Source organism: Lontra canadensis, unplaced genomic scaffold (genome assembly GCF_010015895.1).
Source record: "Lontra canadensis isolate GAN:19392208 unplaced genomic scaffold, GSC_riverotter_1.0 scaffold156, whole genome shotgun sequence".
NCBI classification, from domain to species: domain Eukaryota; kingdom Metazoa; phylum Chordata; class Mammalia; order Carnivora; family Mustelidae; genus Lontra; species Lontra canadensis.
Genome location: NW_022631150.1, coordinates 202,415 through 228,044, shown reverse-complemented (window position 1 = coordinate 228,044; position 25,630 = coordinate 202,415). Strand labels below are relative to the sequence as shown.

At 43.5% G+C, this 25,630-nt stretch overlaps 1 protein-coding gene across 4 annotated transcripts in view; it reads left to right on the top strand.

The window, feature by feature from the left end:
- The window catches only part of SGK1 (serum/glucocorticoid regulated kinase 1), a 108,456-nt gene extending 83,193 nt beyond the window's left edge, over positions 1–25,263 (top strand). Inside the window, exons 1-12 of one of the 4 annotated variants that reach the window (XM_032844791.1) lie at positions 17,233–17,422; positions 20,435–20,510; positions 20,951–21,026; positions 21,414–21,518; positions 21,628–21,711; positions 21,829–21,960; positions 22,223–22,335; positions 22,674–22,797; positions 23,245–23,340; positions 23,729–23,884; positions 23,990–24,079; positions 24,486–25,263. In XM_032844791.1, coding sequence (XP_032700682.1) covers positions 17,389–17,422; positions 20,435–20,510; positions 20,951–21,026; positions 21,414–21,518; positions 21,628–21,711; positions 21,829–21,960; positions 22,223–22,335; positions 22,674–22,797; positions 23,245–23,340; positions 23,729–23,884; positions 23,990–24,079; positions 24,486–24,653 — 1,254 coding nt within the window. In that variant the 5' untranslated portion in view covers positions 17,233–17,388 and the 3' untranslated portion in view covers positions 24,654–25,263. Of the gene's footprint in view, positions 1–17,232; positions 17,423–18,970; positions 19,335–20,144; positions 20,294–20,434; positions 20,511–20,950; positions 21,027–21,413; positions 21,519–21,627; positions 21,712–21,828; positions 21,961–22,222; positions 22,336–22,673; positions 22,798–23,244; positions 23,341–23,728; positions 23,885–23,989; positions 24,080–24,485 lie in introns of those variants that run through there. The other 3 variants (XM_032844789.1, XM_032844790.1, XM_032844788.1) reach the window with 3 other exon arrangements.
- The last annotated feature ends 367 nt before the right edge of the window (positions 25,264–25,630 follow it).

Here is a 25,630-nt window from a genome sequence, read left to right as displayed (position 1 = left end):
TGAGGAATTCCAGAGTTACCTAAAGCCATCAATGGCAGCAGAGCAGAGCTAGGCTTTGGAAGGACCAAGAACACAATCATAAGGACTTTGCACCTGATGGGGTTTGGACTGACCCTATTTCTGCAACTCAAATGTTTCAAAATCCCAGACTTGGTATTAATTTCCTCTATCATAGATTGGGTAGCCATAATCATCCTGGGTTTCCTGAACCACATCTCTTTCAGTCACTTGGGCCCACTCACATGACAGCTGACCAGCAAGCCCTTTGGCCAGGCTTGTCAGTGAGCATGTGCAGAGCAACAGAAAATGGCTCAGCAGTTCACCTTCCGGTGTGGTTGGTGCTGAACTCCTGAGAAGGGCCGCCGGAGTTGGCCACCAACCTCAGTGCTTGTTACCCGTGTGACTTGGACAAATGGTTTCACTCTTCTGTACTTCCCCTTCTTCCACCTGCAAAAAATGGGACATTTATAGTAGATCATAGAGTTTTGTGAGGGTTAAAGGAAAGAATGCAGGTAAATGTACTCAGAACTATATCCAGCATATAGCTTGGGGTCAACTTATGTTAGCTCTTCTTACTTGTAGAAAGAATGATGTCATTTAAGCACATCTGAACACAGATACCCCTGCTCTACTTAGGGTTTACAAACCATGGGTTGAAAGAATACATTTTATTTTGTCATTGCTGTTACTGTCTCTTACTTTACTGGACCTATAGCTTGTTTTTTTCTCCCTGGACCACAAAGCGCATTATTCACTGTCAACTGTTATCTGGTTCCCCAGACACAAGACTGATAAGTTTCCTGAAAATATGGCTGGACATAAAATCCTCAAGCTGGAAAGAACCTTAGACATGGCCTAGTCATTTAGATAAAATATCACCTTCTTCAGTAAGGATCTGTAAAGCAAAAAACACTTCATTTTCACATGACCTTTAACCTTTCCCCATGTTTTAGAGGGTTCCAAGTTCAAGGACGAGTTATTTATTCCAGTGAGTAGCAGAGTATCATTTCAGAACTCCTCTGTTTAAAGATAGAGTCTGCTCATCTAGCATTTAAGCCATAGTTTGACAGCAAAAGTTTGTCAAACCCAATCCTCCTGATTGTCCTGCTTCCAAATGTGTGCATATGTGACTGCAGACTCAGATCACCTCAGCACAGAGAAGCCCCTTCCTCTCCCTCAGACTGGGGAAATTATGAGTTTAGCTTTCTGAAGCTTTACAGTTGGAGCAAAATCTGTTTCTGCCTTTGTTGAACTCACAATTGTCTCTTCCTCTGTGTGATGACCAAAATTACTTGTTATTGTTGCTGTTTTACCCAAGGCTGAACTAACAGTGTTTCACAATGGTTGATTTTTCTGATTCCAGAACGCTTTTTAAATGTTTTCACACACTACTTCCTTGCACCCATTTTATCCAGATCATTCATTTAGTGTCTAAGATCTTTGATTTTCATGTTACTATTTTATTAAGGGCATTTTATTATGACTAAAAATAGTACCAGAAAATTTTCTCCCTTAAACAATGTGAGTAAAGTACATTAAACTCAACTTCATAGTTTTCACAGTTATTTTCTCACATTTTAATGGATATTTTGTTTTATTAGTTTGCATCAGACTAATTAGACAGATTTTTTAAATGTAGTGGATTTGAGTTGCAGTGATGTGAAGATGTCCTAATGTATTTTATTATTTTAAATATGCTGAAATAGTCTGCCTCTAATAGCTTTGCTTTTCCCCAAGAAGAGGTGTAATACATGAGATAATATTTCAGGAGGTTATATGCCTATCATAGGAAAAGCCAATGAAAAAAGGGCTTGGGATTGTTGTCTTAATAACAGAAGCATTTTATTTAGTCAAATATAAACATAGTTTTCAAAATTTGAAGAAAAATTGCTTTTCAATTTTATAATTGTACCTTATAAAGAGAACGGGTCAGTGACTGATAATGCAAACAGGCTATCTCAGGGATGAAAGGGCCCATGAAAAGGGATAGAAAGGGAGGTATTGGGAATGGAGGGATGGGATGCATGGCAGCAGGAGGAGTATGGGGATATGGAGAAGTATACATACCCAGGATGCTCAAACTGAAAACAGAATTGGAATTTAGGTCAGGGAGTCTCCAGCAAGTCCATCTGTAAAATGGAGAGATAATAGAAGTAAATCAACTCTAAGATGCTTTCTTTTTCAGAAACTCTTATTTGTTGAAGATTCCAATTGACAGTGAAAATGAGGTCAGAAAAAAAAAGTAGCTCAGTGTGAGTTGGGGCCTTTGCACAGACTTCAGTGAACAGTGTAGCCCTGGGGGCCCACCTTTCCCTCCTCTAAAATACATGGCACTGGGTGTTGTATGTAAGTGAAGAATCACTGAAATTTTACTCCTGAAACCAATATTGTACTGCATGTTAGCTAAAATTTAAATTAAAAAAAAAAAAAAAGGGAAAGAAATACATGGTGATCAGCTCTTCCACTGATTAAAATTTTGGTCCTTAGAGGAAAATTTTATGTGAATAGTTCATCTGCGCTGTTCTTGTAGGTATAACATTACATAAAACACTTACCTTTTCGAATTGTCTTCCCATCCCTCACCTCATCTGATCCTTCCAACTGCTCTGTGGGATTAACAAAACGGGTGTTAACCCAGAGGATACTTGAAGAAGTTAAGTGTTTTGCCCAGAGCTAAATGTTGAGTCATAAATACTAAAATACAGAACTGATAACAGATCTGGAAACTCATCCAGCTCTCCTGCTACAACTTCATGAAGATAAGAAGGGAACTTTGTAATGAAAGTCACTTGAATGTGGACACAATGTTTGAGGAAAGGACAGAAAGTCAAGAATGAGATTCAGACTGAGATGTGGCCTTGCCACAGGCTGGGGGAGCTGACAAAAGGAAGAAATTAAAGTAAATTCAGGCTTTGTCTTACAGGAGGGAGGTATAAGGTTTCCCTTCCTATCGAGCACTCTGCTGGGTTCTACGGGGAAAACGAGCAACGGTTTTCCCCTTGTATGTTCAGGTAGATAAACCGGACAGACACCAGTAGGATATGAACAATATAATGTAAATCCAAGTTAAAATAATTACAGCTGCTTAGGGATATGTGAAAGACTATAATTTGGAACAGAAGGAAAGGCAGATTATTTCACTGGTGTAAAGCAGATCTGTCAGTGTCAGAAAAACCTAGATTTGCATTCTGGTTTCACCTTTTCTAGCTATGTTGTATCACACAGCTAATGCTTACCCCTTTAAGCCTCAGGTCTTAAGAACATATAGGGGGTAGTAAGTTCTTCATATGCTTCTTAGGAGGATCAAATGTGAAATTGCAAAAAAAACCACAAAAAACAAAAACAAAAAAACAGAACACTAAAATATAGTGCCTGCCACTCAGAGTAGTCATTCAGTGTTAGCTATTGTAATAGATGTACTATAGGACTTACAGAGAGGAACAAGTTCATTTCTGCTTATCCACATGCCCCTGGTAACACCAGGTGGGCTGGGGTTAGAACAAGTAGAGGAGCTAGTCCTTAAAAAAAAACTCCATGAGGATATTTGAACATGGTTTATGGAATAACTCTATTAATTGATGCTGGTTGACCACGGTAGGGATCACCTTGAAAGTAGAGTGATTCCAGTGCAAAAAATAAAGAAACAAGAATCAAGCTTGACAAATGGGTTAGCAGGAATATTGTAGAGAGGTTCATAGCTCCTAAGGTCCTTTTCCCACTGATAGAATCTGATCATGATTCTATGAGTACCAGGAAGTGGGAACAGCAGTGCTGGTCAAATAAAAGCCCTAAGTTTCCCATTAATACCATAGTTTCAAACACTAAAACAAAGAGAAAGAGAGAATTTAGCGTGCGGGCTGTGAATGGTCCTCCACACACATGAGCGCATGAATACAATAGAACGGGGAAGGTAAGTCGTGGTTGGGTTATTTTTAGAAATGTCAGGGAGTCTGCAATGATCTAGCTGCATGACTTCATCCCATCTCTTTGTGAGACAGATTATCTGAAAGTAGTCAAAATCAGAAAGGGTGGCTCTGGGAAGAACAATAATTGGCTTATGTGGGATAGATAAGATGTCAGATCCCCAGTTCATGTTCTAACAAGGCTTCCTGTGTTAGATAGTCTTATTTCTGGAAGTAACCTACCTAGGTCTTGTGTGTGTGTTCTTTGTTCTTCTTTGATATCTTGATGTAAATGCATTTTCAAGCATTTTCAAAACATTAAAATTTTACTATTTTTATAATATGAATGTCATACACAATGTAGATTCTGTATCACATACAAATACACATAACATATTGTATGTAATATTAATGCTAACCCTGTATAACTGTTTTAAGAAAAGATATGGGGAAAAAATTACAGTCCTGACAGACCTTACAAGATCCTCATTAACCTTACAGAAACTCATAAAACTAAAGAAAATGAAAATCCTGAGAAAAGTAGACAGGAAGTGGGAAGAAATAAGAAGGAGGCAGAGGAAGGTGGCAGCAGGGGCTTAGACAAGAACTGTGTGTGTTGGGCTCATTTCTGCCCTTTGGTTATTTGTTCCCTTTGTAAAAGGAAAAGTCAGAAGGCAGTGGCCATTAGTGATGCTTCTAAGAGCAGCTTGGGGAGGTAAAGGTACAGTATTTACAATGTGGTGAAGAAGAAAAACAATGCTTTTGCTCTTAAAAGGTAAACTCAAGGTTTATGAAACAGGACTTGACAAATTAGATTTATGTTGGTTATATAAAAAGATATATAAACAACACTATTTGAAGAATGAATTCCAAGCAGGTCTATCATGATGATCTATGCCTATGTTCTAAGGCTTTTGATTTTTAAGCAATATTTTATGAATTGTGAAACAGAACCCTTGTAGATACTGACAGTATTAGTCTTATCTCTTTGGAATAGTCATTTGCTCTAAACGAGAGTAGAGTACAGTGGAATTTTAAATATAAAGCTTTATAAGCAAATAACATTACAGCAACTTCTCTAACGACCATATTGATTTAGAAAGTGAGGCATTCTTCATGATTCCTATCATTTGTTCACATCTAATTTCTTCTCTGTAATGTTCCTGCAGTCTATACAAAGCTTCTTTTCTTTTTTTTTTTTTAAGATTTTATTTATATCTTTTGTGCAGTCATGATTATGGAACAAGCTTGGTGTTATCTACACACACACACACACACACACACACACACACAAGAGAAGCAGTTAATATATCTGGAAGTCTTAGCCAAACCATCAAATCGTTCTTTTAGGACAACCAATCTTATTTGTTAAAATAATTCTGTAATCACAGCTCAAAAACAAATAGTATTATCAAAAGTGTCTGACGGTATAACCATATGCTCTTAGAAAATTTGGCAATGACAACTAATCATAGTTCTGATCCAGGATATAATAATAAAAACAAAAATAAATATACTCCCATTAACTCGTCTAGAATAAACATCTCCCATTGCAATGTGTCACCTGAGCAAAGGATCATGGCTTTTAATACGCTCCTTAGGGTTTTAAAGAGGACTAAGTAAGAGAATTTATGGTGGGCCCAGCAGAGAGACTTACTCATTAAATATGTCCAACATTTACTGTACTTTGATAATGTGCAAGGCATATGTTAGGAAATGAGGGAAGACAAGTGCACAGAATAATCCTCCTTTTTTCATGTCTCTAATTACTAGAAAAGTACAGACATGTGCACAGATTCCTACCAACCCTGCTCAGCTGAGGGGGTCACTGCTAGTGGGGATGAGACCATGGAGTTACTGGTGGTCTTCGGGGTTGGGGACAAGCTTCAAAACTTCCCAGTAAGCTCTGTGGAAAATGAAGGCCTGCTCTATCTCCCAACATTCTAGGCATAACCAATCGTGGAGGCATAATGGACGCCTCCCTAAGTCACGGATATCAAGAAGCAACATTTTCTTGGGGCTTTTTGAAGCATCAGTAGGACTCAGGTGCCATATTCTAGTACCCAGAGTGTTCAGCAACCTCAAATTGCCAAGTTGTGCTTCTGTTGTGTAAAACTTAAGTATGTTTTAAGTGACCCTCTGAATTTTCCACAAAAAAATTATCCAGTGCTAAGATAATGCCTTCCATACTTTGATTCGATATTTTTCAAATACATTAAGTGGGAGGTCAAGTAGTATAGTTAAGGCATCACTAATATTTCTTTGAATTTTTGCTTAGTAAGCTGATGAAGTGCCCAATTTTCACAGGGTTACAAAGAATATTGTAAATGATTAGCTAAATGAAGAGTGGGAGGACAAGAAAAACAACAAAACCCAAATATCAAAGCTAGCCAGGAATGTTCTAAAAATAGTGAATTATACTCAAATCTACTAAGTGCTAAGAAAGTGGCAAATGATGTAGAATCCTCAGGAAATAAAAATCCAAGCGCTTAGTATCAAGTCAATGGGTTAGTGCATTTCCAAATCTCTGTGTGAGATGAAGCTTGCGTGTGACCCCCTCGGGTTATAAATGACACTGCTGAGATAAGGACACCTCTAAACACAATCATGGAAGCAGATAGCTGCAATCCTCGTTCCTTTCTGGCACACTGTTGAAGGACAATGGTGAAGGAAATCCTTTCAGTGGTCAGAACTGAATAGCAGTTCACATGGTTGCTCATTTTGCTTGGAAGGAGAACTTGCCAGACATGTGATTACATATCTATTCATGGGAGATGGCTAATGATTTGGCTGGATGCTCAGGCAATAAAAATGGGTGACAAGGAAGTCTGGGGAAGAGAAATGTAGATAAATTTCCCTGAATAGGCAAAAAATGTGAAGATGTTTGTGTTCCATGTGAATGACTTCCAAAGGGTGACCTCAGCAGAAGAAGATTTTAATAATCAAGTGGATAGTTTGGCCCATTCTGTGGATGTTAGTCAGCCTCTTTCCCAGCCACCCCTGTCATCGCTAAATGGGCTAGTGAACATAGTGGCCATGGTGGCCAAAATGGAGGTTATAGGTGGGCTCAGCAATGTGGACTTCCATTCACCAAGGCCAGCCTAACTACAGCCATGGCTGAGTATCCAGCCTGCCAACAGCAGAGACCAATCCTGACTTCTGATGTCACACCATTCCCCAGGGTGATCAGCCAACTATCTGGCAGGCAGATTACATCCAAACCTCCCATCATGGAAGGGACAGCCTCTTGTTCTTACCAGAATATACACTTACTCCGGATACAGATTTGCCCTTCCTGCACACAATGCTTCTACCAAAATAATCATCTGTGGACTTACATAATGCCTTATCCATCATCATGGTATTCTACACAGCACTACTTCTGATCAAAGAACTAACTTCACGGTAAATGAAGTATGGCAGTAGGCCCTATGTTCATGGAATTCAATGGTCTTACCATATTCCCCAATACCCTGAGGTGACTGGCTTGATAGTGGAATGGCCTTTTGAAGACTCAGTTCTGCTCCCAGCTAGATGGTAATCCTTTGCAGGGCTGGAGCAAGGTTTTCCAGGAGGCTATAAATGTTCTGAACCAATACATGTACTGGTCCTCCCATAGCTGGGGTTCATAGATCCAGAAGTCAAGGAGCAGAAATGGTAGTGACACTACTCACAATTAGCCCTAGTGACCTCCTAGCAACATTTTTGTTTCTTGTCTTCCCAACGTTATGCTATGCTGGCCTAAAATCTTGGTTCCAAAGGGAGGAATGCTTCCACTGGGAGACACAGTAATGATTTCATTGAACTGGAACTTAAGACTGCCACTCAGCTACTTTGGGCTCTTAATGCCCCTAAATCAGCAGGCAAAGAAGGGAGGTACTATGCTGGCTGAGATGATTGGTCCTGATGACCAAGGAGAAATTACATTGTCACTCCATAATGGAGGTAAGGAAGAGTATGTTTGGAATGTAGGAGATCCTTCTAGGAGTCTCTTACTGTTACCACACTCTTTGATTAAATTCAGTGGAAAACTACGACAACCCAATGCAGACAGGACTACTAATGGCTCAGACCCTATTGGGAAGGAAGGTTTGCATCACCTTATTAGGCAAAGAACCACAACCAGTTGAGATGCTTGCTAAAGACAAATAGGTAGTAGACTAAAATAGTTATAAATACCAGTTTTGACCCCATGACCAATTACAGAAACAAGGACTGTGATTGTCATGACTATTTCTTCCTTATTTGTTATGAATATGTTTGTGTTTGTGTATGTAAATCTCTTTGTTTTCTTCCCTCTCTTATGCCATTGTCATGTAACATAAGATGCATTGACTTTATATCACAGTATTTAAGAATTGTGAACTTTATATCACAGTATCTAAGTTATAGGATATCAAAAAGAATAAACATCCCACGGGAACTTCACATCCTCTTCTGGGGAAAAGGTTATTATGTTTTCAGTTAAATGCAGGATAGTTGCACCATATTAGGTGAAAGTATTGACCTTATTATTGTCTTTGTATGAAGATTAAATATAATTTAAGAAGATGCATATGAGTGCCAAATTCACAGGAGATGAGCTTGTGGTAGTTAATTTTATGTATCTACTTGGCCAGGCCACAGTGCTTAGATATTTGGTGATACATTATCTTAGATGTTTCTACAAGAGTATTTTCTGTATGAGGTTAACATTTAAATCAGTGAACTTTGAGTAAAGCAGATTGTCCTCCATGATGTGGGTGAGCTTTATCCCAACAGTTGAACAGCGGAAGGCTTTAACAGGACAAAAACTGACCTCCCTTGAGCAAGAAGGAATTCGATCAGCAGATGACCTTCAGACTTGAGCTGCAACATTACTTCTTTCCTGGGTCTGCAGCCAACCAGTCCACTCTATAGATTTTGGACTTGACAGCCTCCATAATTACATGAACCAATTAAAAAAAAAATCTCTCTCCCTGTCTCTCTCTGTACACACACACACACACACACACACACGTAATAATATGTACATATATGTATGTACATGTATATACATATGTAAACACACACTATTAGCTCTGCTTCTCTGGGGAATCCTGACTACCATACATGGAGGTCCATGTAATCACAGAGACCTGAAAATGCAGTTGCTCACCGACCTGCTCCTTGTACATGCACATGGTCATTCTGCTATGGCTTTCAAATGACACACTAGGAGCGCCTGGGTGACTCAGTTGGTTAAGTGTCTACCTGAAGCTCAGGTTATGGTCCCAGGACCATGGGATCACGTCCCGCAGTGAGCTCTCTGTTCAGTGGGGAGCCTGCTTCTCCCTCTTCTCCCCACTCATGCTCTTTTGCACTGTCTCTGTGGCTATGTCTGTCTCTCTCTCTCTCTCAAATAAATAAATTTAAAAAATAAAAATAAACAAAATAAAACAACATACTAGATGCTGCACAACAGGGACCTTTTATCAAGGCCCTACCATTGTGTAGCAAAGAATATTTTAAAAAGAAAATAACGTAAGAGTGTTTTGTAATAAATATTCATTCAGGGAAATGTTCATCTTGGGGAATCATTGGTTGAATGACAGAAATCAAAGAGGTTATGTTAGCCTGCTTTTCTATAAACCAAATTCATATGGTATCATTAATGAGGAGGGTTTTCCCTCCCTTTATTCCTATGTATCTACAAATACACTGGGACATCTTGCTACCATCATCTACTGAGGGCATCTGCTTTCACAGATTCTTCAGGGCAATCATTGAAAGCTGTTCAGAGACTTTGAGAGAGAGCGTCAATTGCATCACTCTGGGAAAGACAGTTTGCTATTTCTTTAAACTTTAAAAAAAGCACAGTTCTCCTTAGTCAACTACCAAAATTTCATGAACATGATCATTGCACACCTGCAAAACTGGGGAGGTTCATAAAAGGAACAGGCCAGAGGGCCTTCAGCAGAAATCAGAAGTATCATGGAACCTAATGGATTCTCACTTTAAAATTCTATCTTAATAGCAAAGAATTGGGGGAGGGCAATGGAAAATTTAGGGAGCAAGTTTAAAAGGGGAGAAAAAAGAGGATACATTTTTCTGACCTGTTGGAAGATTATCTGTGGTTCTTGGAATAAGAGTCTAAATTGGCATTTTACCAAGCTGGGCAGAGGAGAGCCTAGATGGCCACCCTCCCAATGGTTTGATTTCCTGGACTTGACAAAGTATCCATTGAATGTTATCTGTAAAAAAGAGTATGTATTACAGTTTTCTCAAAAAATGGTTATTCAATATGATTGTTCAGTGACCTCATTAGACCAAGAGAACAGCCTTGATTTCAAAACCTTCATTGTACATCATTCATAAAATTTAGTGCCTCAGTTTTCTGAAGTTGAGTAGCATAATATGTAATATGTAACAAAATACCTGAACTCAAGAGTTTTTTGTTTGGTTTTATTTTCTCTTGCTTTTCATAGTGAGTTGTAAAGGGATTGCTAAGAAAACGTACCCTTGATTATTAGGTAAAGGCAGGAAAATAAAATTTAGTTGAGAATCTATTCTGTGCCCAGCAATATATCAGGGGCATATTACTAAGTCATTTCATCTATTAAGCACTTGGTTTGGACCACACACTCTTCTGGGCACCAGAGATACTATGGAGAATAAAACAGATATTCCTGTCTTAGAGAGACTGCTTTCTAGTGCAAGGAGACAGACAATGAACCCATGAAAAATGTCAGATAATAAAACTAATATGCAGATAATTGAAATAGGGTGAATGACAAATGATGGCCAGCTGGTTAGTTTAGGTCCACTGTGTAAGTGATATTTACTCTGAGATCTAAACAGCAAGAAGGTTCTAGCCATGGGAGCACCAGGAGGATTCATCCCAGGGGGCGGGCATGGCATAGATAAGCTCCCAAAGACAGACACGAGGTTGGCTTTGCAAAAGGAACAGAGCCAAGATAGCGCCAGCCTGGAGAGCAAAGGGAAGAGTGGAAAGAGGGAAGAAGAGTAGGGCCTGATTAAAGACCATTAGTCAGGCAAGAAACATGAATCTTGCCCATGTGGTCTCATCTTCAAGGAACTCAACAGCCCAGAGAGGCACTTGAGATGTAAATAACTAAGCCACAAAATCCCTAACTAAGGCTATAGTGGGGGGTGGTAGGTAGAGAAGGAGAGGTTCCAAAGGATTAGACACATGAGGTTGTTCTCGGAATCCAAGAGTTTCCTTTTAGATTTATCTTTTTCCAGACAATCACAGCTATAGGAATACTTCCAGCTTAGTCCTCACTTGAAAAAGTTAAGTATTCCAAATGGTTAAATTTGCCCAAGACTATATTTTAATGGCATTTGGGCATAGCTGGGCCTTAGAGAAAGCAGAAGTATCTGTAAGCTTACATTTACTTTTGGGAAAACACTGTCCAATTCAGCCAAATACATATGGACCATGCCCTCCTTGAGTGTGGCAGTGTTGCCCATCTTGGGTATCTTTCTTAGAACCAGGACTAAGCACACCACCTGGCACGAAACAGTGCTCCATAGAGGTCTGAATGACTAAAACTAACAGGCCACACACACTCAGGTGGACCTGGTTCTTCTTTCCCTGACGACAAGCTGAATAACAGAGGAAAAAACATCTTCTGTGCTAGCTAGCCTTCTCTGACCTGCTTTCAATGACCCCACCCTCTCAATAGGCCCAAATGTACTTTCTATTGTCTCCCATCCACCCTAAACAATTAAAAACTCTGCTGGGTTAGCTTTTAGCTTAGTCCCTGCTTTTTTTACTTAAACTTTAGCTTTGCTTGATAAATAAGTATTTATTCCCTTATCATGGCATTTAGTACTTTGATACAACCCATTCTGGAGCATTGTCTGTGGGGAGATCAAAAGAGGAGGGGGACATCTGAAGAACAAAAGAAACTGTCTTTTCAGGCCTTGGATGGAAGTCCCATCGTGCTGGCCTGTCCTTGGCCTAGCAGATTAAGTGGCCCCTACGTTCATGGGCTTAAAGCACAGTCCATAACCATTATTGTCTTGAGTTGTGGGAGCCATTTGTGTTGTATGATATATTCTGTTTGTAGCTGTGATGTGTGCAGGGTGGGGGGAAGGAGCATAGACATGTCTTAGGTCCTGCGTGAGATTCCAACCTGAATGAGGCACTTACCAAATTCTCTATTTCAGTTATTTTTTGTAACTTATATTAAGTTAGCACCCCCATTATACAGGTCAGCAAGGCTCAGAGAATCTTTTGTCTAGGATCTCACAGGTAATAAGCCTCAGGGGTAGCCCACAGCAAGGACCACAAGGAGCCCTGCCTTCAGCAAGCTGCGGACATTCCAGAGCTTGCTAAGGGAGGCAACATAAAGGTATATGTAACTTCCATTCAGGGGTGAAATTAAAAGGAAATTCCCTAAACTGTTTTACATTCAAATGATCCCCGTCAACCTTCCACCAGCCATCCTATCCCTGGTTTACCCATGTCAGTTACCGTTAATTTATCTTATTTTGTTCCGGCAATTTGTAGGCCGGGTTTACAGGAAACAATCCTTGGTTAGGACGAGCTTCTGTTGCTGCTTGCTAGATAAATTATAGGGTCCTAAATGGGAGAGATTTAGGGAGAGATTTATTCTGGGCAAATTAAAGCTTTCAGGTTTCCCTTCAGTCTGGCAAAAGCTGTCTGCCAAAAATCCAGGTTCCTTATTTACTCTTAGCACATGGTAAATGGAGTGGGGCTGAAAGAGAGCCCTTTATACTGTCTTCATGTAGGTTACAACTTTGATATGTGTGTCTCTGAAGGATCCAGCCTGGGAAGACTTTTCAAGCCTGTGCTGCCCGAATGTTAGGGAAGGCTGGGGACTGACAGGGAAAGGGAGTGCAGGTGTGTATTCACCTGGGACAGAGTGAAGGAAGAGGTTCTGAAGGTCAAAGCCATCTGGATTTGCTTGTCTCAATGCCTGGCATTTTATCATTACAAATCAATATTTTTGAAATCACAGAGGCCTTTTAAAACACAAACGCCTGGGGCACTTGGATGGCTTAGGAGGTTAAGCAGCTGCCTTCCGCTCAGGTCATGATGGGGGGATGGGGGTGGGGCAGGGAGTCCTGGGATCTAAAGAGGTCTGTCTCCCTGCTCAGTGGGGATCCTGCTTCTCCCTCTCCCCACCCCCTGCTCATGATCTCACTATCTCTCTCTCTCTCCTTTAAAAAAAAAAAGAAAAGAAAAGAAAAGAAAAAGATGGGGATAAGGTGGGTTTTCAGCCGTGCTAGACCCCTTGGTTTGTTGCTAGCTAGATTACCATTCCTCCCCTGTTGAGAGCTACCACCAGCCTCCTTTCCTGTTTGAAATAAAAAACTTACTACCAGACCATGCCCCTATCCCCCACCAGCTTTCCTGTGGTGCGTCTTTCTAGGAGAGATAGGTATAGAACATTGGTGTCATTCCCTGCCTCTGTGAGATTGTTCTACCCTGTGCCAGATTATAGCTACCCTTGTCTAAACTCTCATCCATCTCCCAGCTATGTGAATTTCCCATTCCAACTTCCAGCTTCTTCCCTTATATGTCTGTGCATGTAAACTTGTTCATTTTTAATGAGCCAGGAGTATTTTTAAAAAAGCAAATATCCTTTGGAGGAGTAGTAGCTGAGTTACTGATCACACGTTGGTTTGAATGAACTTTCCAAAACATACTGGAATGTGTCACCTTAAAAGCCTTGGTGGGGAAAAAAAAAAAAAGTAAAAGCCTTGGTGGGATAATTTTCCTTGTGGCTTTTAATCCTTTCTCAGTAGGGCTCAGTGTGCCTTTGTAGGTGACTTCCCACCTGTCCCCTCCCTGGGTGAGTGCTGTGCATCAGCATACCTCCTGCATCTAGCAGTGTCTGAAGCATAGCTCTGAAAGAATCTGTTGATGGATGGATGCACTCCAGCCATGCCTAAATCTGTACCAGAAACAGAGATACCTGTGCAAACTAATACTTGGCAGGACTTTAAGTGAACACATTTTTAAGACATTGTTAATTCCGTAAGTATTGAGATTGGAGAAGGAGAGGCAGTGAGAGGGACAGACAGATTTGTGCCACTAGGATTTTTTTTTATTTCATTTGAAAGTGCTGTTTTGGTTGCCTGGGTGGCTCAATCAGGTAAGCATCTGCCTTCGGTTCAGGTCATGATCGCAGGATCCTAGGGTAGAGCCCCACTTTCAGGCTCCTTGCTCAAGGGGGAGACTGCTTCTCCCTCTGCCTGCCACTCTCCCTGCTTGTGCTTTCTGTCAAATAAATACATACATACATACATACATACGTACGTACATATGCACTGTTTTGCTATCGCAGCAGTAGCAAGGACCCTGTGCATTTTGCTTGTGTGAGAGGTCCAAGTAAGGGCCCTATTTCCAAATCATTCCAGAGACGCTACATGGCACCTCAGAGTTCGGTACTCGTGCTTTCTTCTGCCTAGAATGACATTCCTCCTTGGTCCCCAGCTGACCTTTCCAGGATCAGCCCAAATATTACACCTTTGTGGGAGACTTTCCTCAACAACTACACATTTGCTGCTTTTCCCCAGTAGAAAATTCGCCTCTCTCTTCTTCTAAGGTAGATGGCTGGGACCCCTGTTTTAATACTCATCATATCCTCTCATAATTTATGCATGTGCTCCCCACTCAGAATGACAGCTTCTGTGAATCTCAAATAACGGGATTAGTCATATTTGTGTCCCTTGAGCTTAATATTCATACTTACTTAATAAGTGCTTGTTAAATGCTTGCATGAACAAATGGAAGAGAGGGAGGAAGAGATGGAAGGAGGGAGGAAGGGAGGGCAGGAGGGAAGGAGGGGGAAAGCCAGGGAGAGAGGGAAGGAGAATCAGGTCAATACCTCCTGGGGCGATTAGCTGTGAGCAGGGCTTTGAGACAGCTGGCATTAGCAGGGAGGAGGGCGGAAGGCAATACTTCACAGTCTGCAGGACCACAGAGCTCAGAGGGGCTGTGGGTGGGAAGCGAAGCAGGAGAGGCACCTCAGCTCACTCCAGTGACAGAGAAGGGTTATAGGGAGGAGATAAATCTGGTTTCAAAAGCAAGTTTCGCTACTTCACAATTTTACCTATCATCTGCTCAACTCAGAGGAAAAATAACAATTGCCTAATCGTCAATAGCTGAAGAGTGCTGTTAGCACAACCCAAGGTCTCTCCACTAGACAGCCACATGTACGTTATGTCGCAAAACGCTATTCCGAGTTTCTTCCAGCGGAGAGCCCTGCTTTATGCAAAACCACAGTCTTGGGAAAGAAATAGGCCCTGCAGAAATATTAAGAACGTGGTTTTGTGAGTTTTAATAACATTGAACATTGCTTTTCCGAAGTAATGTGTTTCTCTCATAGTTATCTCTTCAATCTCATCCTTACCTTCTTTATGCCTGTCACTTTCAACAATTAAGAGCACCGAACATAGTAATCACTATAGAATTTGTGGTCTATAGACTCTTTTTAACTACCATCGCTGATTCCTTACCTACAATAGCTCTTGTGAACAAACTTATTTGCTGTCATCTTTTTCTGTTTGATGAATACTGTAAAAAAAAGGTGGGGGCGTGCATTTGGTGACAACCTTCAACAAAACTGATGCATTTACTCACTCTCTGGAGTAATAATTATGTTTTTTAGTGTTTATACTTTTTTTGGTGATGGTTCAGGAAAAGGATTCTATAAGCATCAATGAAAGAATCAATCAAACTGTGCACATAATTGTTCTAGAATTTTTGGCCCTTTGGGCAATACAAAACAATTATATTGCCTTTATCAATGGAAAGTATTCTAACTAGGAAATGAAGACACTACAGAGCTAACACACTTAAGAAGTAGTTGAAGAGCTAAGTCCTTATACAAATATTTTTGGGGACGCCTAGTGACTCAGTCGGTTAAGCGTCTGACTCTTGGTTTCTGTTCAGGTCATGATCTCAGGGTCATGGATGGAGCTCAGCTTTGGGCTCCCCGCTCAGAAGGGCGTTGGCCTGAGGATTCTCTCTCCCTCTCCCTCTGCCTCTACCTGCCCCCTTGTTTGCTCTCTCTCTCAAATAAATAAATAAATCTTAAAAAAAAAAAATTCAAAATATTCGCTTTCACATGTTGAGAAATACCAGGAATTTGTTTTCTGAGCCTGTGAATTAAAAAATGAAAAGGGTCCTATCTTCATAAAGCTTTCAGGTTTCAGTATTTACAGTCCCTCCTTAAGGAAAATTAAAGTAGAAGAACTAAATGATTTTCTGAAGCATTAAAATACACATGCACTGGAAAATGATTTGTTTCAATGCAAACTTTATATCTTGGTGAATCATTTCCATTTGAGTGTTTTGATTGCAGTTTCCCCACTATGGGGCATAAATGAGATTACTGGCTTGGAGGAGTGGGGAGGTAATTAGCCTACCTCCTATCAAGCCATCTGTATTTTCTGTGACTGCACAAGGTGTTGTAGAGAAATTACCTGGAACTGATTAAACCTCAGGAGAAGTGGGGGAAATTCTGCATGCCAGAGTGGTTCTGCCAGAGAACACGATCGCCCTCTGGGTTGCATTTCCAAGCACAATTTGGTGACGCAACTCTGACCACTTCGCCACCAGGGAATAAGAGGAAAGGGGCCGGATTCCTCCCTAGGAAGACGACCTGGACCAAAGAAAGAGGCTGGCGACGGGAAGGAAGACCAGATCAAGCCTTTGAATAGCGTCCACAGGGCAACCCAAAGCCCGTACAGAGTTAACAGGCACGGGTCACACACTGTCCCCCCTCCCCCTCCCCAACTCCCCCTACCCCATCCACCCGCCGCTGTGTGTCACCTTCCTGTTCGGAAGTCTTAGTAGGTTGCTGGGACAGAACTGGGGGCGCCTGCTCCACCCTTCAGGTATCCGGTTGGAAGAAAAGCCAGTCTCAACAACTTGAGTCTCTACGTTAAATGATAAGTTTAGCAGACCGTCCGTCTCCAACTGCTGAACATTAGGGTAGGGGGAGGAAGGAGAACATCAGACGTTCCTTTTCTGTTCCAACCACAAATCATACGGTTGTGCCTCTTCTCTATTCCTGTTAGAGCCCTCTAACTTGAATTCCACGTTCCTTCTGGAATGCACGTGACAGAGCATCTTTGAAAATATGAAGGCTCTGCATGTGTTTTGAATTTTTTCTGGATTGATTTGTAACGATAATCAGTCAAGTTACATTTCTTGTGTGTCTTGCTGGGGGTGTAATAAAGTCAGGACGCTGAGTACTGTAATTTTCTGAGTGATGTTGCAATGGAGAGAATAAATGGCCCAGTGTTGAACTTTGCAGCTCGCTCCCTTCCTGTATGTAAATTGCCTTCATATAAAGTGGGGTGCCTAACAGAGGACGGCTGCCTCTGACTCTTCTGCTCCCTGTCATCTCAGTTTTCAGCCTTATCAGGCACATAGCAGGGAGGCTGTTCCAACCATAACTGAGCTCTACCTCCAACCTCCAGAAAGTAATCCCCAACCTTCATATCCTAGGCAACCTGAAGAATGAAAGAGGAAGCTCTAAAATCCCCTTTGAAAGGTTTGTGTACTTTTATTACTTTAATTCAGAGGGAATGGGTAAAAGGAAGATACTTTAGAGGATCTGAGGTTTCTGGGCCTGGGGAAGGCACAAGAGGTGGGGATGCAGTGGGCGGGGGTGGGGGGGTCGTCTGATGGAAGGTTTCTCAGCTTCATGGTTTAAGACCAAACAAGCAGAAATCTTGGTGCAGGCTGGTGTTTCTGTGCAGTCTTTGCAAAATTTGCTCTCTTTTCTTTTTATTAAGCGCAATTAGCCAACAGATTAGGTTTTGATGTAGTGATCAGTGATTCACGGGTTGCGTATAACACCCAATGCAAATTTGCTGGCTTAAAACAGGGCTACATGGTGTGGGAGCAGGGACTGGCTGGGCTAGTTGAAGTGGAACACGGAGTATGGGGGCCATCAGCAGTAACAAAGTCGTATTATTTGAAGAATCCATGGAAGAGGAAGCAGTAATGGGCCAGTTACTGTGATTTGAAGTTTCCTAAACCCTGCCTGAGGTTGGAGCGTCAATTTCAGGTACCTGAGAAGTGCTTTTTTAGGTGGGTGCTGAGCAACATTTCCCAGCCACTCTCCAGGAGAGATGATGTGTGTTCCCTTCTCCCAGTCTGGAGCTGTTGCAACTGAGCAAACCAAGAAGCAGCTGAGGCTACAGATCATATTAGGGCAAATGAGGTGGTTGTGCCTGCAAAACAAATCCCTGCCCAGGACGAAAGAAAACCCGCTTCACAGGCTATTCTTGGTTTGACAGCTGGTGTTTCAGAGGGTGTCAGACCCAGTATGCAACTCCAAGGATGGCAGGGCCCTTGACAGTCAGGGGTCACGGCAGGGCAGGCCACCGCAGACAGCACCGGCAAGCGCCAGGTACGGGCCCTGCAACCTTGGTAACTTGCCGCCGTCTCCCGCTCTGGCCCAGTTGCTGTGCTCCTGGCTTCCCCGGCCAGCGCTGGCCGGAGTCCTCGCGCCGCGGTCAGACTGCAGCGCCCAGGCATCTCCCAGCGGCGGCGTTACTGGAAGGCACCGCTCCGCCGCTCTGCCGAGCCTCCCTCTCTCCTCCGCTTTCTGGAGCGCAGGCACTCGGCTAATCTTTCGCGAATGCTCGAGTCCCAGATAAACTGGGACTCGAGAGAAAGAGCAAGGTGGTTAAACTGTAAGAAGACTCCCGGGTCAGCCCTGGAATAAACCGGAGAAGGGCCGGGGAAGACGAGGACAAACTGAGGGTTTTAAAGACAATGTAACGCGACCTTGCTACGTTGTCAGGTGGGAGAGCGGGAGAGGGAATGGGGAGTCGCCGGTGCCCGGGGTCACGCCAGGTCGGAGCCTTGCGCGGAGCCACCACTCCCCGAACTTGCCACTTCTTCACGTGTTCTTGGCATGGCGGAGATTAAAGATGCAAGGGGGAAAAAATTACATGCGGAACGGACAGAATGTTCTCAAAGATGGGGGGGGGTAAAAAGTGAAATGCGGATTGTACTTTTTTTTTTCTTTAGTGCAGAGACGAATTTTATTTCCGCCCCCTCCCCTACACATTCCTGACCTCTCCCTCCCCCTTCCCTCTTTCTTTCCTTCCTTCCTCCGCTTCCAAGTTCTGGGATTTTGCAGCCTTGCTTGGCTTTGGCCAAAAGCACAAAAAAGGCGTTTTCGGAAGCGGCTCGGCGGTGCACAAGGGCCATTTGTTTGTTTTGGGTCTCGGGGCAGGAAATCTTGCCCGGCCTGAGTCACGGCGGCTCCTTCAAGGAAACGTCAGTGTTCTCCTGTCGCCCTCGCCCGCTGCGCGCCCGGCCGCCGCTGCCCATGGGGGAGATGCAGGGCGCGCTGACCAGGGCCCGGCTCGAGTCTCTGCTTCGGCCCCGCCACAAAAAGAGGGCCGAGGCGCAGAAACGCAGCGAGTCCTTCCTGCTGACTGGCCTGGGTAAGCGCCGCGCCTGCCACGCGGGGACCGTCCCGCTCCGCCGCTAGTCGCTCGGCTCCCGCGAGTAGGAGCCGGGCGGCGTGGCGGGGGGGGTGTCCAGTGGGGGTGGAGGGTGCGCTTTCGCAGGGTGAAGGAACTGAAGCCGGGAGAGAAGGCGGCGAAAGCGGGGGTCCCACCGGTTGTCCCGGACCCACGGTGACCCCGCAGATGAGGGCGCGCGGGGCCACCCTCGCCCGACGGACACCTCCGGCTGGTGGTGCACGGCCGCCGGGTGGGGGCTGATGAGGCTGCTGGGGAGTTAGGGGAGAGGGCCGGCTCCGGTACCGGGAGGAAATCGGCAGTCAGTGTTTGACTAACTTAAGCGGGCACAGAGCCACCCGCTGGCGGAGCACCGGGCGAAAAGCGCCCTGTGCCGCGACTCTGATTTCCTAGCTGGGCGGAATAAATGAGAAAGGTGGAAAATTACCCCGGACTCTCCCTGCCCCCGCCCCCTCCGCCTGCGGTTTCCTTCTCTCTGCCGGCGAGCGGAGAGAGGCAGATAACAGTCCCGCGTCGGGCCTCCCGGGCAGTCCCCGCGCCCGCCGCCCCCGCCCCGGGCTCGGCCTCCCGGGCAGTCCCCGCGCCCGCCGCCCCCGCCCCGGGCTCGCCCTCGGGCCGGGGTCCGAACCGCCCTCCACTGCCCGCCAAGGAGAAGCCTGCCTGGCGCCGCGGCCGCTGAAGGCGGGGCTTGGGGCGGGGACTGGGCGGGGCCTCTTCCGCATTGTCTCGTGGGCCCCGCCCCTGCGGCGGCTCAGGGCTTATAAAGCAGGCGGCGCGGCGCGCGGGCAGTGTTGGCTGAGCCGGTCTCCCGTCACCAACGACTCGCCGCGCTCTCTCTGCGGAGATGACGGTGAAAACCGAGGCTGCTAGGGGCACCCTCACTTACTCCAGAATGAGGGGAATGGTAGCAATTCTCATCGGTGAGTGTAGGAATTTTACTGAACTTCTAGGACACGCGAAGGGGACATGTTTTTAGGGTCGCGCATCAGATTAGTTTGTGTGGCGTCGGACGTTATGAAGGCATCTAGACATTTATTTATTTCTCATCTCTTAATTCACAGCTTTCATGAAACAGAGGAGGATGGGCCTGAACGACTTTATTCAGAAGATTGCCAGTAACTCCTATGCATGCAAACAGTAAGTTTTGGGGAGGATTGGGAGAAATAAAAATTAGTAGTAAAGTTTCATTTTACCAGCCCTAAAGACACATCTCATCAGAAGGTTGATCAGAAAGCTGAAACCCTCCCGGAGGTTGGGAACCCTTTTCTGTTTTAAGTCCCAATTGTAAACATTTTAAATGTTAAAACTAATGTGCTCATTTGGCCTGTCCTAGAGCTGAAAGATAAAGAGTTTCATGTTGGCTTAATTCACCCCCTGTTTACATGAAGAACAACCCTCATCCTTGTATTTAACTGGGTTTATTATTTTCTTTAACTGAGTTACTTCTTTGGGTGTTTTTAGTTGAAATGCTCCGAAGGGGCGGGGGAAGAGGCAATTGAGCCTGAAACTTACTACTGGTGTTAGTGTGCCCCCTCGTGTCGAGTTAAGGAAGTTCTAAGTTGTTTTTTTCTCTGCAGCCCTGAAGTTCAGTCCATTTTGAAAATCTCCCAACCTCAGGAGCCTGAGCTTATGAATGCCAACCCTTCTCCTCCAGTAAGTATTCTCTCTTTGTGATGCTTCTGTAGAGGAATCTTGTAAATGAGTCAGTTAGTATTCCTACATCAATGGATTACAATAGCATTTCTAGAAATTAGTATCAAGGCAGGAATGCCTAGTTAATGGCGTAACAAGTGACATAAGCAGTTATTTAACTATTGAGTCAGTGAAGTATTTTAAAAGGCCTATTGCCTAAAAGTCTTATCTGGGTACAACAATTGTGTACAATTTCCATACTCCCATACAGTAGTCTTGGTTGAGTCTGGGAGGGGTGGTGGTGACTTGCCTCAGTCATTTGCAGATGTAACACATTTTACATTGTCTGTCCTTTATCATTGTCTTCCTTTGAAGCAAGGTATTAAAAGAAAACATTTTCTTTTCCAGCCAAGCCCTTCTCAGCAAATCAACCTTGGCCCATCATCCAATCCTCACGCTAAACCATCTGACTTTCACTTCTTGAAAGTGATTGGAAAAGGCAGTTTTGGGAAGGTAATGTCAGATCTGAAGACCTCATGACTTACAGTCTTTCATGCATTCATTTTACATTCTCCCTGGGTGTAGATAGCAAAATGATTTTTTTTTTTAATTGAAATTCCAGGTTCTTCTAGCAAGACACAAAGCAGAAGAAGTATTCTATGCAGTCAAAGTTTTACAGAAGAAAGCCATCCTGAAAAAGAAGGAGGTATGGAATGCGCTGGATGGATGGGAGTTGGAGATAGACATTCATTGAATGGTTTTACCTTGGAATTCTGGTACCAAGTTGAAATTTGCCACTAAATCTTAATTGTCCTTTTTCTAGGAGAAGCATATTATGTCGGAACGGAATGTTCTGCTGAAGAATGTGAAACACCCTTTCCTGGTGGGCCTCCACTTCTCTTTTCAGACTGCTGACAAATTGTACTTTGTCCTTGACTACATCAACGGTGGAGAGGTGAGTGGCAGGAATATGAGCTAACCTTTGAGTGTCTGGGCACAGCATTCTTGGTTTTAGTTGGAGAGGAAAGTTTTTCAATGATAGGGGGGAAAAGTTACCAGAATTAGCCTTTCCTTCAACCTGAAGGTTGCAAATAGTTAATAGACTATTTAAGGCCGCTTCCTGCAATTGTCCCCTTTAGCTGTATATGTCGAGATTAATTAAATGCATTGTTATCAAGCCTTGGCAACCCAGCCTAACTTTGTTCTGTCTCCTGCAGCTGTTCTACCATCTCCAGAGGGAACGTTGCTTCCTGGAACCACGGGCTCGCTTCTATGCTGCTGAAATAGCCAGTGCCTTGGGTTACCTGCACTCTCTGAACATCGTTTATAGGTAAGCTAGAGAGCTCTCAAGGTTACCTTTCCGTGTAGAAAGGAGACTGAGCTCTAGCCTTCCGCAGAGCCTTAAAATAATTTGTATTTCTGTACAGCTCGGTCACCTAAAACCAGATCCTTCAGCATGGGAGCCGCCTTGACTCCATGCCACCAGGAACTAGCTGGCTAGGATTGTCCCTAATCCAGAATAGAGTAGCAGAACAAGGACTCCCTTTTTTTAATTCACTATACAGCTACAGTGAATTGAAAATGCTTCTAATAACCCAAGCTATTATTTTCACAGAGGCTTTCTTATGAAATGAAATTAACTTACACAACTTTTTTGGTTTTTTGCAGAGACTTAAAACCAGAGAATATTCTGCTGGATTCACAGGGACACATTGTCCTTACTGACTTTGGGCTCTGCAAGGAGAACATCGAACACAATGGCACGACATCCACCTTCTGTGGCACGCCCGAGGTAGGAACGCTGTCCATTTGGTGTCCTGTCTGCCCCTTCCTGGGAGAGCCAAGTGCAAAAATACTGAAACTACCAGAAGGGTGGGTTGTTCTCGGAGGTTTCTCAGTCCAGTTGAGTTCAAGGGAAATATGTGCTGTTTGATGCAGCATGAGAAATCCCAAGGCCTTATGTTGCGTTCATTAAGACCAGCTGTTTGCAAAAGCCATGTCATGAAAGGTTGGAAATTCCAAGTAAGCGATCCGTTGGGTGCCCAGTCACTTCTTAAATATCAGCACCCATACCTGGCCAGTCAGCCTCCCAAGTCCCGCAGTTTTATTGGGAAGTAATGTAAAGAAATGTATCCTGGAAGTGGGTCCAGGGTCTCAGCCCTTTCAAAGTGCAGGCCTGGTTGTGGGATTGCGCTGTTTCACAGTCTTCTAAACTCTGTCTTCTGGCTTTGTGTTTCAGTATCTCGCACCTGAGGTGCTCCACAAGCAACCTTATGACAGGACAGTGGACTGGTGGTGCCTGGGGGCCGTCTTATATGAGATGCTATATGGCCTGGTGAGTAGGTGCATTGAGAGCTATGGAATCTTCCTCCTGGTTTCATAAGTCCAGACTTACCTGGGCACCCAAGCCCCATTGCACATCTGGTCATTGTATTTTGCCCCTTTATCACTAAGCTTATCAGCATCTGATAAGAGAAGCCCATTGGTTATTTTATAAGTGTTTTAGAGTAAGCTCTTAGTGAATTTTTCTTTTGTAAATTCACCTTCCACCAGATATCTACTCCTTGATAAGGGTCCCAAAATAGTTTCAAAATCCAGGGCAAAGAATCTATTAAGGGAAAGGCTTTGTCAGATCTAGCTTAATCTAGTTGAAGACTTTTTCTCTGTTGGTGTGGTGCTTGCTGTACAAACCTTCCAACTGAGCATTTTCCCCCTTCTTTCAGCCTCCTTTCTACAGCCGCAACACAGCTGAGATGTACGACAACATTCTGAACAAGCCCCTCCAGCTGAAGCCAAATATTACCAACTCTGCCAGACACCTCCTGGAGGGCCTCCTGCAAAAGGACAGGACAAAGAGGCTGGGCGCCAAGGACGACTTTGTGAGTAACTTTTTCCTGTTCTCCTGGGCTCTCTGGGAAGCTGCCTGGACCCCACTGCCCTTCCTGAATTCCACCTGTCTAAATTCATCTGTTTCTTCTCCACAGATGGAGATTAAGAGTCATGTCTTCTTCTCCCTAATTAACTGGGATGATCTCATTAACAAGAAGATTACGCCCCCTTTTAACCCAAATGTGGTGAGTGTCTTTCTGAGTCTAGGAGGGTCCAAGGGGTGCTTCTTGAAATCAGGATTGGTGGTCGGGAGAAGAGGGCCTTCAAGGAAGACATTGGCAGATCTTTTATTCACAAATCATTATTTTACCTAGATAAAAGGTAGAATTTTTGTCCCACAAGCTAGCATAACCTTTCCACACATTCGTCGATTAAAGTACCAAAGGATAAAAAGGGAACACCCTCCTTGTCATGTAAACTTTGTGTGGCCTGTGGGCTTTGTGCCTGAAATGGAGGGTTACTATGGGAGTCTCCATATAGTACGCCAAAGACTGGAGTTCCAGTATTTAAAGCCCCAAAATGAGAATTTCCATGTCTTGTCTACACACAGAATTCTTGACACTGAGTGTCCTTTTTTTTTCTCCACCATAGAGTGGACCTAGCGACTTGCGGCACTTCGATCCTGAGTTCACCGAAGAGCCAGTCCCCAACTCCATCGGCAGGTCTCCCGACAGCATCCTTCTCACAGCCAGCGTTCAGGAGGCGGCCGAGGCCTTCCTGGGCTTCTCCTACGCCCCTCCCATGGACTCCTTCCTCTGAACAGTCCTCGAGGTTGGTCTTGAAGGATTTTATGTGTGTCCGTAAGCGTTTTTAGTTAGCCTCGTGGCGGAGCTGCCGGCTGACAGGACATCTTACAAGAGAATTTGCACATCTCTGGAAGCTTGCACATCTTGGCAATCTTATTGCACACTGTTTGCTGGAAGCTTTTTGAAGAGCACACCCTCCTCTCAGTGAGCTCATGAGGTTTTCATTTTTATTCTTCCTTCCAACATGGTGCTATCTCTGAGCATTGCGTGCCGCCTTGGACAGATGGCAGTAGTCTTAGTGGGTGACGCGGTTCTGAGAAGGGTTTTCGGAAGGGTCCGTCTGGGCCGTGATAACGAATCTTACGAAATGTGCCTTTTCCGATGAGATCGTGTTAGCTCCAAAGCTTTTCCTTTTGCAGAGTGTTTCAGTTCTTTATTTTTCCTTGTGGATTTCCTGTGTGAACAGTGGTATGAGTGTGGTATGCTTGATCCCAGACGGATTTCGTTCTAAGCCTCAATGTGACACTTGCAGGACACTACAATGTGGGACATTGTTCGTTTCTTCCATATTTGGAAGATAAATTTACGTGTAGACCGTTTGTTTTTTTTGTTGTTTTTTTTTTGTTTTTTTTTTTTTTGTAAGATACAGTTAATAACGAAAATTTATTGAAAATGGTCTTGCAATGACTTGTATCCAGATGCTTAAAGAAAGCATTGCTGCTACAAATATTTCTATTTTTAGAAAGGGTTTTTATGGACCAATGCCCCAGTTGTCGGTCAAAGCCTGGTATTTTTCATTGTTTAAAATGTCACCTGTAAAATGGGCATTATTTATGTTTTTCTTTCTTTCTTTTTTTTTTTGCATTCCTGATAATTGTATGTATTGTATAAAGAAAGTCTGTACATTGGGTTATAACACTAGTATATTTAAACTTACAGGCTTATTTGTAATGTAAACCACCATTTTAATGTACTGTAATTAACATGGTT